The sequence below is a fragment of the Maylandia zebra genome, linkage group LG12, assembly GCF_041146795.1.
Source record: "Maylandia zebra isolate NMK-2024a linkage group LG12, Mzebra_GT3a, whole genome shotgun sequence".
In the NCBI taxonomy this organism is placed as follows: Eukaryota; Metazoa; Chordata; class Actinopteri; order Cichliformes; family Cichlidae; genus Maylandia; species Maylandia zebra.
This window is the reverse complement of record NC_135178.1, coordinates 1,936,414-1,951,562: the sequence shown is the minus strand read 5'-3', so window position 1 is coordinate 1,951,562 and position 15,149 is coordinate 1,936,414. Positions and strand designations below refer to the sequence as shown.

The window sequence follows — 15,149 nt, the reverse complement described above, 5'->3', positions numbered from 1 at the left end:
GTCATGCCATTTGGTCTTTGAAATGCAGCAGCTTCTTTTCAAACATTAATGAATACAGTTGTGTCAGGATTATAAAGCAGTGCAGTTTATTTAGACGACGTAGGTGTTTACAGTGAAACCTGGGAGGAGCATGTAGAGCAAATGAAGACACCTGAACTGGTTTGACCATCAGTCTGGCTAAATGTAAATCTGCTAGAGCCACTATTACATGTTGTTTTTGTTTCCTGCCCATGGAGAAAACAAAAACCAAGAACATGAAGGCTCAGTAAGCTGAACTATAATCACAGACACCAGTCAGGATGCAATCCCTGACATGAAGGGGAAATATCTCTTTCCTCCACTAGGTTGAACCCCAATTCTCTACTGAATCATTCAGAGACCCTCGACCTCAGGCTCTTGTCCTGCCAAAGAGGTGATGTTAAACGGTCATGTTTGCTAACTGGCCAGCCTACCGTCAGAGCCTCAGCTCCTGACAGCCACCGAATTCACAAAGCCCCGACCCCCTCCTGTAGTCGTGTGTCTGCAGCAGGTGAGGTCCATCTAAACTGATAAAACTTAATTGCAACTTTTTGTGATGACTGAGTTTCCGGTTCATTTTTCGAGCAGGTGAAACCTGAGTTGACTCATTGAGCTAAAAACGACTTCACATTGTGACGGCAGTTGTTGGACTTTGTGCAGTAAGATAATGAAGAGAATATCCTGTGCATGATAAACTTGCTCACTCTGTGAAGCGTGTTTTATCACCGTTTTTTGTGAAGTAATTACAAAGAAAAAGAGCTGAAGTTTAGTCTTATGCAGTAATCTTCTTCCTCTGACCTTTATTTCCCAATAACCTTTATAACTGCTGTTTTATACAACAGTTAGTTATTTTAATTGTGTTATTTTTTTTATCAGACTCCACAGGACTCTGTGTAGCTTGTAACTTTGTGGTGTCTTGTAATTATCCACTTAACACAGCCAGCAAAACATGCAGACATGTTAACCTACAAGAACTTTTGCTGATTGCGCAGTTATTTAGTAAAAGACCCATACTTACGGTCAGAGTCAGACCCAACATGTAGGACAGAGAATACAAACTGAGGATCAAATATTGGAACAATTCAGCAAATGTTATGCAGTTCCACATTAAGGGGGGATATCCTACCGTTGTCTCCTTCATCGCCTGAACAGCAGAATTTCAACAGCTCACATTACTCTTTACCCCCTGCAGGTGGTGCAGTGGGCATTGGAAAAGCTGGAGCTGTCCAAGTATGCAGACAAACCAGCGGGCACTTACAGTGGAGGAAACAAACGCAAGCTCTCCACTGCCATTGCTCTCATCGGGTACCCATCACTCATCTTCCTGGTAAGAAGAATAGATGCTCTCTGTGCTCGGGGCAGCGTAACAAAGATCAGAGGGTCAATCCGCCGGTTTCTTCACATTCTGTTTGAAGCTTTAGTTCATTTTTGGAAGCATGTTTAACATTGAAATGGAGCCGATAGAAGTGCTTAAAAGCATAAAATGAAGGACGATGTGAATGTGTGACTATGGGGCTAATCAGTAATCTGAGTGATCATTCATAAATATTTTTATTAAAACTTGATAGTATTGCATACATGTATACAAAGTATTACAAAAGTAGTGATAGTATTATATAAGTTAGTTACTCTGCGAGTTCTACTCATACCTTGGATTATATTTTAATGTCTGTGTGCAACACAGTAATCTTTTGATATAAACATCGTAATATGTGATCATTTTTAATGATTAAGTGTAACATGGATACAGAAAATATGCAACCAGTTTTACTTAAAGACTGCAGTGAGTGTCCCTGAACAGCCTGTGGAGACAGCATCAACCCAACATCCAGTTGGTCAAATAGTAAAAAAGTCCAAAGTTGTCCAACATTTCTACATCACACATGCCAGCCTATCAACGTCCCAGGCAGTAAGGTTCAGAGTCCATCCAGAGTCTGTCGCTGTTTTAAACATTGTTGTGTTTGCTTGTGTTTAGGATGAGCCCACCACTGGGATGGACCCGAAAGCCCGCAGGTTCCTCTGGAATTTAATCCTGGACATAATCAAGACCGGACGCTCTGTAGTGCTGACGTCACACAGGTTATAAAGCTTAGTAATGACATGCATGTTCCTCTGGAACACCTCCTGTTATACCATCTGTGTTACAAATGTTTCACCAAAGTGTTTTCACTACATCTGCAGCATGGAGGAGTGTGAGGCCTTGTGTACCAGACTGGGCATTATGGTGAATGGCAGGTTTAAATGCCTGGGGAGCATCCAGCACTTAAAGAACAGGTCAGGACCTTCTTTAATCATAGTTACTCATAGTTATATAGTCCAGGTTTCTGAAGACACGGTTACTCAGGACCTGCAGCACTGAGATTTGGCACATCCAGAGGTTTGATGTGTGACATCTCGAGGGTGCAGCAACACATCCAAGAGTCGTCGTCGTTAAAGATTCAGCTCTGCAGGAGAAACCAGAGGACACCTGAAGAGCTGGATTTAGGGCAAACTGGGAGTCATGGATTTGTCCCACTGTTTATGTCTGGTTTCAGTGTAAGAGTCTCTTTTTTAAGGTGCAGTTTACTCTTTCCACAGCACTGCTCCGAGGATGTGTTCATTTGTCCATGTTTGGGACTCTGTCTGCAAGAGTGAGGAGACAAACTGGGTTTCATGACTTCCAGGAGGACAATGGATCAGATAGGGGCCACTGTGTCAGAGCTTCTGATGTTACTTTCTTAAAGAGAATCATCCTACTTACCTGGAGTGGTGTCAACAAAGACACTTTGGTTGATCTTCTTGGGGGATGGACCCATCACATACATCCCTAGCAGCCTTTGGACCATCGTTTGTTGGTGTTTGCCTGCTGGTTGCTGGTTTTGAAGTTTGTACAATAGAACACATTACAGTTTTGCACATTCTCCTGAACATCCCAGCTCGGTTTTAGCCAGCAGACCATTTCTGCAATCGTCAGTAGGTTTGGTGTCTTCCCAGATGTCCAGGGGAAGGATTGTGGCTGGCACATGGTCTTGTAGGGAAGCTTGAGATAGATAGATAAAGCCCTGTTTTGATGACATGGTGGGATTGATGTTATATCTCCTGTATCAGTGATTTTCTGATTCAGGGTGTGACTTTCTGGTTTTCTGCTCTGCCTTCCACCTCTATTGTAAGCTTCTGTGAGGGGCCCTGTAGAGCACAGATGATGGTGGCACATTCTGACGTGGAGACACGAGGAGTGTCTGCTGAAAGAAAGCAGTACTCTGGTCACCCACCCCACCACACCCCCCACTCCTGAAGTGTCTTATCTTATCATCATCATCAAACCAATACTTTCCTTCTGAAACATCCTGCTGCATACCAGTGAATAATATGAAATCTAAACGCAGTAGAGCAGGAAATGCCGTTGTCTTTGAAACAAGCACCACCACAGGCACATGCCAGCTTTTACTCTAAAGAGTCATTTCTGTCTCCATCCAGCCCAGCAGCTAGCTCGGTGGTCTGTTAGACAAGTACATGAGGTGAGTTTGTCAGCTGGGGAGTATATGTCGAACCAGTACCCACAACAGCATTTCCAGTCTAATGTTTCACAGTTATGGAGACTTTCAACTGCCACAAGAGGACAGTAATTTCTCCTGGGCTGTGGAACAGCTGATCTTGGACAGTAGAAGGAGATGTAACGCTGGATGTGAGGGAGGAGTATTTTCACCTGATGTTTGTGGTGGTTTGGGATGAGGTGGAGTAAATCTGAGGTGAGACACTGTTCTCCTGTGATCTCATCTTTTTCCAGCTGTTTTTAAAACCTGACCATGCTCATCCACAGCTCTGACTTATCATTTTAAAATCAGCTTGAGTACTGTGAGGTCATCAATATCAGGTTTCTACCTTTGGTATAATGAACAGTACATATAAGCTTTCCTCCTCATCCTGCACTCATGCCCTGTCTCCACTAGTTCATCCTCACAGTCCATGGAAAAACAGGCAGTCCTTAAAATCAGACGAGGTTTATGTGGCAGCTGCACCAGATCCTGCAGTCTGTTCTGTCCAGGACATTGCACACAGCTGCCATCATTTCTTTAGCTATCAGAGGATGCAAGGACAGAAAATCTTTACATTTGTCCACATTTAGAAGCAGCTCTGCTTCATCATGCATACTCCCATAGAAACTGAAGCTTAATTGGGTATTTTCCAGGGGATCCCACAGGCAACCGCAAAAGACCACCCTTAACCTCAGGTCATCGTAGTCAAAGGAGCTTGCAAAGAAAAGCGTCTGGACTTCTTTAAGTTGCTTGAAGACGTTTCACCTCTCATCCGAGAAGCTTCTTCAGTTCTAAGGTCAAATGGTGGAGAGTCCCAGATATAAACCTAGTGGGAGTTTCCCCCCACAGAGGGACAAAAGGACCCCTGATGATCCTCTAATCGCCTGAGCCAAGGTGGGAAACTGGGCGTGGGTCCCAATCAGCCAGAGTTTCGGGTGTGTTCATTGTGAAACCTGGCCCCACCTTATCATGCGAATTCCTGAGGTCAGATGGCCCAGGATGTGAGTGGGCGTTAAGGCGTCTGGGAAGGGATCTCAAAACTGGATTATAGATGGCAGAGAGTTGGTGTCGTAAACCCCGCCTCTGTTCAAAGATGGTCGCTCCTTTGACTACGATGACCTGGATGACTGAGAACCTTCACAGACTCAGGTCTCATAGTTGACTACAGATGTGCCAGCTGTCAAAGGGTGAGAGCCAGGGTGCACCCCAGACAGGTCGCCAGTCTGTCTGACAGACCACCATTCACACGCATGAGCAATTTGGGATTCCCCATTAAGCTGGTCCCCACTAACTGCATGTGTTTGGACTGTGGGAGGAAGCCAGAGTACCCAGTACCCAGCAAACACTGGGAGAACAGTTCTTGCTGTGAGGCAACAGCGCTAATCACCACAGCACAGTGCTGCCCACGTTCATGAGGTTAAAAAAGACAAAGGTATATTAAAAAAATCCGAATTAGAAAAAAGTTTACAGTTCTGGCTCGCTCAGTACTCATATAACATATGTTGGGGTGCTTTTTTTAAAGGGGCAGAGTTGGAGAACTTTATGATTGTACCATTATGTCCTGACTTGGCACAGTCATGCTTCTCTTAACATGTTATAGGTTTGGAGATGGCTACATGATCACAGTGAGGACAAAGAGCAGCTCCAGCGTCAAAGAGGTGGTTCGGTTTTTCAACAGAAACTTCCCCGAGGCTCTGCTGAAGGTACGTTACAGCAACTCTCCAGTGTCGTCATTTTACCCACAGAGCACCAACCTGACAGACGTAGCACCAGACTAAACCTCACTATCAGTTCAGTTGTGTTTTCATGATATAGTGTAAATTCACCCCAACAGCTGCTTTATATTGTAGATCTAAAGATCCTCATCAGAGAGAAAATAATACCACGGTTTAATAAATATAATAAAGAGCAAATATTACCTGAAGAGTGTGGTTATATACCAAAACTGGTGGTAGATCTTTAGCATCGCCATAGAATCGATTCAAGAATGTAAAGTTTTGTGTGGTTTAATTAGAAGATCTGTATTGTTTCATTAAGCTACTTTGCCTGTGCTATATCACTGTAATAAAACCTCTGCACATAAAGTCTGACGATGTGGACATTCAGTACTTACCTGTCCATTCAACAAGTGCAAGGAGCCTCCTACAACTGGTACAGCTGTTGACTGTCCCTAACTTTAGGTTCTAGTGGGGTGCATCTTTGGCTGGCTGTAGCTCAGGGTGTACATGATCAGAAGGTTGGTGGTTCAGTCCCTGGCTGCCCCAGTCTGCATGCCTTCAGCAAGATACTAACCCTAAGTTGCTCACCGATGCATCCATCCGAGTATGAATGTGTGTGAATGTTAGATAGTAAGCACTTAAAGCATAGAAGAAAGTGCTTGTGTGGATGTGGCATGTTGTATAGAGCGCTGTGAGTACTCTGTACTCTTTATATAAGAATCAGTCCATGTAGCATTCAGGTAGGGCTGCCACGATTAGTCGACTAGTCACGATTACGTCGACTATCAAAATCGTCGACGACTGATTTAATAGTCGACGCGTTGTTTGAAGCTTTGTAAGATCACAAAAGACGCAGGAATAAGTAGCAGGATTTAAGAGTGTAATAACGGACTGAAACAGAAGATGGCAGCACTGCATGTACAAGGATGCCAGCTGCCGTTAAACCCCGAAGAAGAAGAAGCAGCGTCCCAGAATTCATAGCGCGGCCCTGCTCAGTTTCCAACAATGGCGGCAGCTAGTTAGTTTTAATGTTACTCTTATTATTCTTTCTGGGTCACAAAATAAACGTTTAACATATTTTCAGGCGAGAATGTAGCTGTGTAAACCTCAAATATCTGCTCAGTTTATCAGGACACCACATATTTTCAAAAGCGCTCCGACGTTTTCGGAGACGTCTGTTACCCACTAGCTCGATAGCTAGCCGGGGGCAAGGCTAACTAGAGCTGTGAGAACACCGGACTCCCGGCAAATCGCGTCTTTCACTACTCAGGTTAAACATGATATATGAGTCACTTAGATAACTTCAAAATGTTGTTGTTTGGCTTTTTTAGTATTTTATTTGTTCCTGAGTAAATCGGTTTGGCTGAGATTAAAGTTATAGTTTTTACACAGCTGAATAAACGTCAAGCAGACAGCTGATTATCAGAAGTGTGAGATGCTCGAGAATTTACTCCGGTGTCCTGTTATATTTTAGATAGCAAGGAGTTTATTAAACTTCACCGAAACAATCTGCAAATTTCATTAAAATTTAATAAACTATCATCTTGTCTTTATTTTTAGTTAGCACAGACCTTAAACACTTAAAGCTGTAAGCTAATGATAGTTATATGAGAGCAGATGCTGCTGGTGCAATAAGCTGTACGTTTTACGTCCAATGGATTTGATTAGTCGACTAATCGCAAAAATAATCAGTGACTAGTCGACTATCAAAATAATCGTTTGTGGCAGCCCTACATTCAGGTGAAACAGGGCAGGCATCCGGTCGTAGGCAGTTAAAGCTAGGCCAGTATCCTCAACACCAGCTTGAGTTAGCTACTAATTACTAACCTAATAGGTGATACCCACAGGATCAAGAGCTGGTCCATATCCCTATAATTGGAGTCACTGGCCACAGTTACAATACCACAGCTGAAAAATGTGGTAAACTGTAAACCGTGTTATCATATTTGCAGGAGCGTCACCACACCAAGGTGCAGTACCAGCTGAAGTCTGAGCGCATGTCCCTGGCTCAGGTCTTTAGTAAGATGGAGCAGGTGGTGGAGGTGCTGGGTATTGAGGACTACTCTGTCAGTCAGACTACTCTGGATAATGTGAGTGACTCAGTTTCATCCAAGACTTCAAAAAGGAATATCTTAAATAAAAAATAAAGTACAGGATCTCTTTTTCCATCCAGGTGTTTGTTAACTTTGCCAAGAAACAAAGCGATAACCTTGAGCAGCAGGATGTGTCGCCACTGGGCAGTGGAAAGTCCCCCCTGCAGCGCATCTTCAGCCTTCTAAAGTCTCGAACGGCCAACACAGAACTCAACGCTCTGATCAGTGAGGCGCCAGAAGAGCTGGAGAGCGATGATGATGAAGGTCTCATTAGCTTCGAAGAGGAACGGGTGAGCAGATCCTGCCTAGAGTTTTCTGTTTCTCTGTTCATTGAAGTTCAGAGGGAGGGGTACACAGGTGAAGGTGCAGCAGGCCCCACATCTGTGTCTGGAAGGTCAGTAACATGAGACAAACAGAGCTATAGTGTGTGGAAGAGACATCACCCAGAACTTGGGCTAGGACATACTGTAGTGTTACCACGAGATGTTGTAGCATCAGTGTAGCTTGCAGCAAGCAATGGAAACACTGCTACTACTGTAGAAGGACAGGTACTCAATGACCCTCATCACCACAGCACAAACCTCAGGAGACAACAGTGAAGAGTTAACACTGGAGTAGCTTTTCACCAGCAGAGTAAACAAATGTGCTTAACCAGCATGGTTTCCTCTACACATGTAAAAGCTAATGATTTAAACACATTCAGCCTGTTTTCAATGCAGCAGTGGCCTCTAAAGGAGCGAACCATCTAACGCTGACAGTGTTACATAAATGTAAGTGTTCACACAGGGTCTCAGCCCATCTATCATCAGGTAACAGAACAGGATTGCACCCTGAACAGGTGGTTAGTCTGTCAGACTTCAGACTGTGGAACAACAGGTAGCATGTGCAGACTCTGCAGATGAGCTGCAGGTCTGAACCAAGAACTTTCTCACACTGTTCTCAAACAAACACTGGATTTTCTTATGCACGCTCCCTGACAAAGACATCACCACTACGTGTTAGCACGTGTAGTGATTTTCTGGTGTGTATATTTGTGTGTGTTTGGCAGGTGCAGCTCTCTTTCAATACAGACACCCTCTGTTAAAATGAGCTACTTTCACATCAGAGAGCAGAGGGGAGGGCAGAGGGGGGACCCCTGATCCCACTGGTCTGAGCTATGCGTTCCTGAGAGTATGGCACCGCGACCCTGAAGAGGACCAAAACTCTCTGAACACAGCACCTGAGGTTCAGTATTTCAGGCTTCAGATGGACTCTGCACTAGGACGGCAACATTATACTTTGAGTGTGTGAATTTGAACCCTTTATGAAATGTTAAAAACCAAGTCTTTGATTCCACTGGTGTCTCTGAGCTGACTGGAATCACCCCCTAATCACAAAGGGTCCTTGTTACTCTGTAGACCTGCCTTGAGAGCATGCTGTGATGATGATAATACACCCTGTTTTTCTGTGGTAAGATTTATTTTGAAGGCAGCTACAAACTGCTGTGTTGGTTCGTTTGTTTAAATCTTTTTCTTTCTTTTTTCTGCGTGGGGGGGGGTGCACCCTGTAAGGGGGCGTGCGTGGACCTGTGGGGGAGCAGGAGGCCTTCTTGCCTTCTTTGATGTTACCAGGTGAATGTACACGGGTGTTGTCATGGTGATGCCTCCTCCTCTCGGTTTGTTCTGACACTGTACACGTGGTCGCTTTCTTTTCTGTTTTACATATTAGTATTTTTATTTATATTCTTATTATTTTTATGAATATTATTGTAACATGTTATTATGTTGTGCATTCTGGTGAGAAGATCCTCTGTAAATGGGGCACTGTGTATAATAAGAACAATAACTCCACCTGCAGTGAACATGAGCAGCATTGTAACAGCCTGAACGGTGGATTTGAATTCCTGACAACAACTGCACTCCTATCACTGTGACACTAACAGGGACCTTCAGATCACATTTGCAGTAATACGTGGGTACGCTCCATGTTTTATGATTTGCAGATGAACTTGTAATTTTTTCATGGCTTCTGGAATCAGCACATTACAAAAATATGGCTCTCTCACTGACCGTGTTGATATGTTCTTTAAACTGATCTCATGTTTCGTGATAACTGAGTTGTCCTGTCATCAACAACTCCTGTGTTGCTTCTTCTTTCACAGCTAGCTGCAGTCCTGGTTTGGTTATTACTCTGGTACTGGTGGGCTTTTTTCCCTGTTGCAGATGTTATCATTAAAAAAGAGTAACTGTCATCTTTCATGTCTGAGATTGTGAGCTTGACGGATAAAAGCAAGTCTGTCATGGACTTTAACAACTGTATGTCACCTACAGCCACTGGAGTTTTGAGCATTCATAGTTTAAAATAAATCTAAACTGTATGTTTTGGGATGTAAACATCAGATTCATATGTGAACTTAACCTTTAATAACGCCGTTGAAGCGTGTGTCTGATTAAACGACTGTTTCTGAACTGTAACTTACACTGAACAGAGGCTCTTCTTATGCTTTGTGTTTGTTGCAACAGTGAGCTTCGTCCCACACATCTGCAGCTCTGCTGCTGTGGACCTCTCGCTCCGATTATAAAAACGAGTCACGTGCCCAATGGAGTCAAATATTTTGAGCTTCTTCAAGACACAAGTCATCTTTTCTTGGACTTTTCTAAAGTCTTCACTCTGGGACTGTGTGAAAGCTACACCGCGTTTGCATGTTCCTTGTCATGCATCCATATTTTGATGAAATATGATGTCATCAAACATCCTTTTAGTCGTTTGATGACATCATATTTCATTCTAGTTCATCGAACGCGGTGCAGGCCAGTCGCATTCTTCTAGTTTTGGCCTTTTGCACATTATTGGACTTATTTATTCTTTTATTTAATTCACTTTTTCTTTCTTACTCTTGTGCTGCCTGTAACAAAGCATCCTCACACATCTGGGGTTATACCTTTTTTTGGTTGAACATTTTGAATATTGATATAAATATGATGAGCTGGGCTCCACTGGGAGAAGACAGCAGAGAGAGAAGAGAACAATATGTTTTTATTAACTCTGTACTATGAAATGTAAATTTGCTATTATTGTTTTAATAGTGAGAATTAATTAGGCGATTACACGGACTGAGACGGAGGCTACCACGTGGGTAATCTGTTGGTGTCTGTCTCCCTCACTCTGTCCTTTACAGTGTCAGCATTCAGCTGTGGCGCAGCTTTCACACCGTCCAGGAGTGAATAATGCAATAAATGAATGGCAGCATTCAGTTATTGCATTATTCACTGCTCTCCGTTTTTAGGTCTTTGCTTTTTTTAATGAAAAGCAACAAAAGTGGTATCCTGATTAGTAACTTGAAAAGAACTAATACTTTAAACATGACACCTTATAATATGTTTAAATAGCACAACAAAACACAACAAAATGTGGGGTTCCTATTTTGGCATGAGACTAAGGCCCTAAGTACGCTTTAATTATTTGTAATTCCAGCATAACTATATTTACCTACTAATACTAAGGTATTTACCTTCAAATAAGGGAATCGAGTCGTTTAACCTTATCTAACGTCCAGATGTTTTACTGCCTCCTTTAGTTCACCCCTTTGTGTTGTGAGTCCTGCGTTTGCGTCCTATTCCTGTCTCCTGCACAGCACATCATGAGGTGTGGTGCTTGCATGTGGAAGATTTTACTGTGAACAGACAACACGCAGTCAAGGGAGCAGGTGGAACAAGCCATCCGTAAACTGCCAAAACAGAGGAAATGCATCCAAGAAACTGCTGCAATATTAGAGTAGCGAACTCTACAGGTTGGTACATCCTGAGAAAGAAAGAAAGACGTTTGACCTTTAACAAACACATTTATTCATATCACAATTCAATAATACAAACAAAACGCTCACAAAGTCAAAGGAAGCATCACAAAAACACCACCCAAAAACCACACACACTTAGATCCACGTGTAGTTATCAAAACAAATACACTGAATAATAATATCACTCTAAAAATGCAAAACAAGTGCACCATCCTCCCTCAATGAACATAAAACATCTCTAATACACCACAAATCTGTAAACATCTGTAGATTACAACACGATACAACACAACTAAGCCCTTAAAACTAAGTGCTGCATCAGTCCAACCCTGTCCAAGCATTTCATGTTTCCTCGTTTTCCAAATTGCGAACTTTGCCATACCAAGAAGGAAACTGATTAAGACATGAGTCTTCTTTTTCAAAGCTCTGTACTTAAGACTAAAAACAAAAACTGCCATAGAAAAACGCTCACCCAGGGCTTCCACCCATTCCTGCAATAAACTAAACAGGCTTTTTAACCTCACACAGGACAAAAACAAGTGACAGCGACTCCTGTTGTTCACAAAATAGACATCCACCCCTAGTAGTCGGGTCTAGCTGTGTGTCTGTTCGTAGCTATAAATCCATATATAATCCTCCACTGGAGGTCACCAACCTGTTTCTCAACAGGTGGCTTATACAGGACCCTCCATCTGCCCTTCGGGGCAAGGTCTGAACCAAAAACCTGTGTCCACCTCGACTCCCTGACCCCCCGAGCACAAGTTCAGCACCTTGGCACAACTCTGATACAGGTGCTTCTTCCCACATGAACTGAGAACACCCGACACCAGTCCATTCTCCTCATGCCATCCATCAAAAGCTGGCGCAGCTGAAAGTACTGGAAATACGTACTCGTACCCATTATGCCACTGGTCAGCTAGATTGCAATTTTCAGCAAATAGTTTCAGTGACACAGGTAAGGACTCCCAAACGTCTTCCAGGATCCTCTTTAAGATTCTGGTGGACTTGATGTTAGTAAGGTTGCACATCCTTTCTATCGATAGTTTTGCGAGGTGACCCAGTTTCACAATCCCAGCTTGAATGAACTTGGTCCTTATTGTAGGTGATGACAGCAAACAAAAAGTCATTGTGAAACAATGGTTCTTCAAAAATCCCCAGCCAGGTCTAGGGTCAGGATCACGGAAAATCTTCAGCGTTTTCCAAGCATCCAACACTGAATGATAAAAAGGTGTTAAACCCATCATATCAAGCTCTGCTGTTTTAAGCAAAAACAGATGCTTATCCAGTCCAGGATATCCAGCTTTCTGGGGAAGCAGCCGAGCCAAGGGCAGCCAACAGTAACTACTTCCATAAAGCAGCTTCTGAGCAGTTTGTAATCTGAACGCAGTGGTCTTGGCCATGATATCCACAAGTCCTTGACCTCCCTCTGACATGGCAAGAAACAGTACAGATGCCTTAAGCCAATGCTGCCCGGACCAGAAAAAATCCACAATGAGACGCTGAACAGCCCAGCAGGTGGAGCCAACCCCACAAGCTTGTGCCACAGGGACGAGGCAACCAGATTATTGGCAATCAGAGCCCTACCCCTATATGACAGCTGGGGTAGCAACCATGTCCATTTACACAACTTGGACTCAACTTTTTCCTGTACGCCCCTCAGTTCTTTTTCTGAAATTGTTCGTTACCTATAAAAAGTATAAAAAGTGTCTTAATACCATTCCTTCCCCAGCACATATTTCCTGGCAGGGTTGGACTGTTCTCTACGCACCAGTTACCCACCAATAAGTCCGGGACAATCGCCTGGACGCCGAAACTCCTGGTAGCCAGGAGGATGTGATCCGCCTCTTCCGCAAGGGAGCGGTAATCCTTCGTGGCCAATAGCGGGGAGTTGGTAAGGCCAGCGCGCACTGGAGCCGGCAGCTGTCGGAGAAAGAGGTAGGTGAAGAGGAATCCTCCGTCATCCGTGGCCAGTAAGGACAGCATGCTCTCCATGAGCTCGAGAGCGGTGCCGTCGCCCAGGCCCGCGAGGGAAAGGAGTTTCTCGGCCCGCTCAGCATCAGAGAGGGAGTAACGCCGCAGCAGCGCCTTGAGGGCCGTGTACTTGCCTGGGCTGGGGGGTCCCGGAGGAGAGTCATCACGCAGCGGGTTGACAGCGGGTCAAGTGAGGCCACCACATGGTGGTATTTAGCAGAGGTGTAGATTCAAGTCACATGACTTGGACTCGAGTCAGACTCGAGTCATTAATTTTATGACTTTAGATGTTCTAAGACTTGTGACTTGACTTGGACTTTTACACCAATGACCTGGGACTTGAATTGGACTTGAACCGGTTTACTTGAAGAGACTTGATATTTCACCCAAATATAAAAGTTAACACGCATATTATATAGAAAGTGTGCACCATTAATTCAATTCATTCATTCATTTATTCAAACCACACTCCGTACATATGTGTGCGTGAGCTGTAGCACAGCCAATCAAATTAACCAGATGTTTTTATTAAAAGAAAAAAAAAACGCTCAAAAATGCTGCAAAGAGTTATTTTTTTCAGGTACATAAATTATTAAGTAGTCAACAAAAAACCGAAATGCAACATGCAAAACATGTAAGAAGAGAATCACAGAAAGATATGGAACAACTTCCAACTTTGTCCGACAGTTGAAGTTGCATAAAGAACAGTAGGCGGGGCTTCTCTTTTGCTACGATGAGATAGCTGACTTCATCTAACTAGCAAATGTTGTCCAGGCTCCATTGGAGATACAGTTTTTTTTTAATGTGTATGATATTTTTGTCATGCGATTTTAAAGCCGGTCCTACAAGCGCATCCAAGAATAACATGCAGCTTATCTCAGAACTGTCGGTGAAAATTATTCTTGGAGCTAGGTTTAATTGAGCGGCATTTTAAAGAGGTGCAATTTTACAATTTGTGTATATTTTCTAAGTTCACTATTTTGTCATGTGTTGAGAAAAACACAGATTTAAAAATTACATGGTCTAACACAGCGGTCTCCAACCTTTTTTGCGCCACGACCGGTTTATGCCCGACAATATTTTCACGGACCGGCCTTTAAGGTGTCGCGGATAAATACAACAAAATAAAACTAGTACCGGTACCGAAAAAAAGAAGATTTATTCATAACACACGTGAAAGACCCAGGAAACCAGAGTAAACGATAAAAACGATAACAAAATAACGCTGAAAACCGATAAAAACCCTGAAAACCAGACATTTCACACCTGAGCCTCAACTCTCGCGGCCCGGCACCAAACGACTCACGGACCGGTACCGGTCCGAGGCCCGGGGGTTGGGGACCGCTGGTCTAACATTTACATTTAGCATAACTGCAACATGCTTTTTTTTTTTTTTTTTAAAGACTTGAAAGGACTTGAAATTCAAAGTTTCAGACTTGTGACTTTACTCGGACTGTTACACCAGTGACTTGAGACTTGACTTGTGACTTGAGGATAAATACTTGAGACTTGCAAAACAATGACTTGGTCCCACCTCTGGTATTTAGTATCGTCGGCTGAAACTCCACGAAGAGCAAACTGAGCTTCTACGTGCACGAACCATAAAGGAGGGTCGTGAAGCCAAAAATCCGGCAATTTAAGCGCTACAGCAAACGCAGCCATCGGCGGAGGTGGAAGTCCGGCAGCAGCCGATGCTTCCAGGCCACCAATGTGGGGGTCACCAATGTGGAGGTATGTAATAACGACAGGAGAGGTCTCAATGTCTCACTCCAACTTTATTAACTGACTCTGTCTGTAGAACTTCACATACAGTAAGCGCCAAAATCTCCACCCCAGCACTTCCCTTCAACTTGGGTGTGAGTGGAGCCACCTGGTGGTCCGCCACAGTCTAACATACATGTAAATGCTGTAATTTGATTATTTTAATAAACCATGTGACTTGGATGGATTCGATGCTGGCGTGACCACAGTCCAAGGGGCCACTCAATGAGTTTGTGTGTTCGCTCAGACACATGAAACATTAGAGGGAACATTGGTGTCATCGTGAAACTAGTGTTTA

General features: G+C 43.5%; 1 protein-coding gene across 1 annotated transcript in view; it reads left to right on the top strand.

The window, feature by feature from the left end:
- The window catches only part of abca2 (ATP-binding cassette, sub-family A (ABC1), member 2), a 106,211-nt gene extending 96,414 nt beyond the window's left edge, over window positions 1–9,797 (top strand). The window contains exons 42-48 of the mRNA XM_076890546.1: window positions 1,211–1,345; window positions 1,994–2,097; window positions 2,200–2,292; window positions 5,134–5,236; window positions 7,204–7,341; window positions 7,425–7,634; window positions 8,393–9,797. Of these exons, the coding sequence (XP_076746661.1) occupies window positions 1,211–1,345; window positions 1,994–2,097; window positions 2,200–2,292; window positions 5,134–5,236; window positions 7,204–7,341; window positions 7,425–7,634; window positions 8,393–8,428 (819 nt within the window). The 3' untranslated portion in view covers window positions 8,429–9,797. The remainder of the gene's footprint in view (window positions 1–1,210; window positions 1,346–1,993; window positions 2,098–2,199; window positions 2,293–5,133; window positions 5,237–7,203; window positions 7,342–7,424; window positions 7,635–8,392) is intronic.
- Window positions 9,798–15,149: the final 5,352 nt, after the last annotated feature.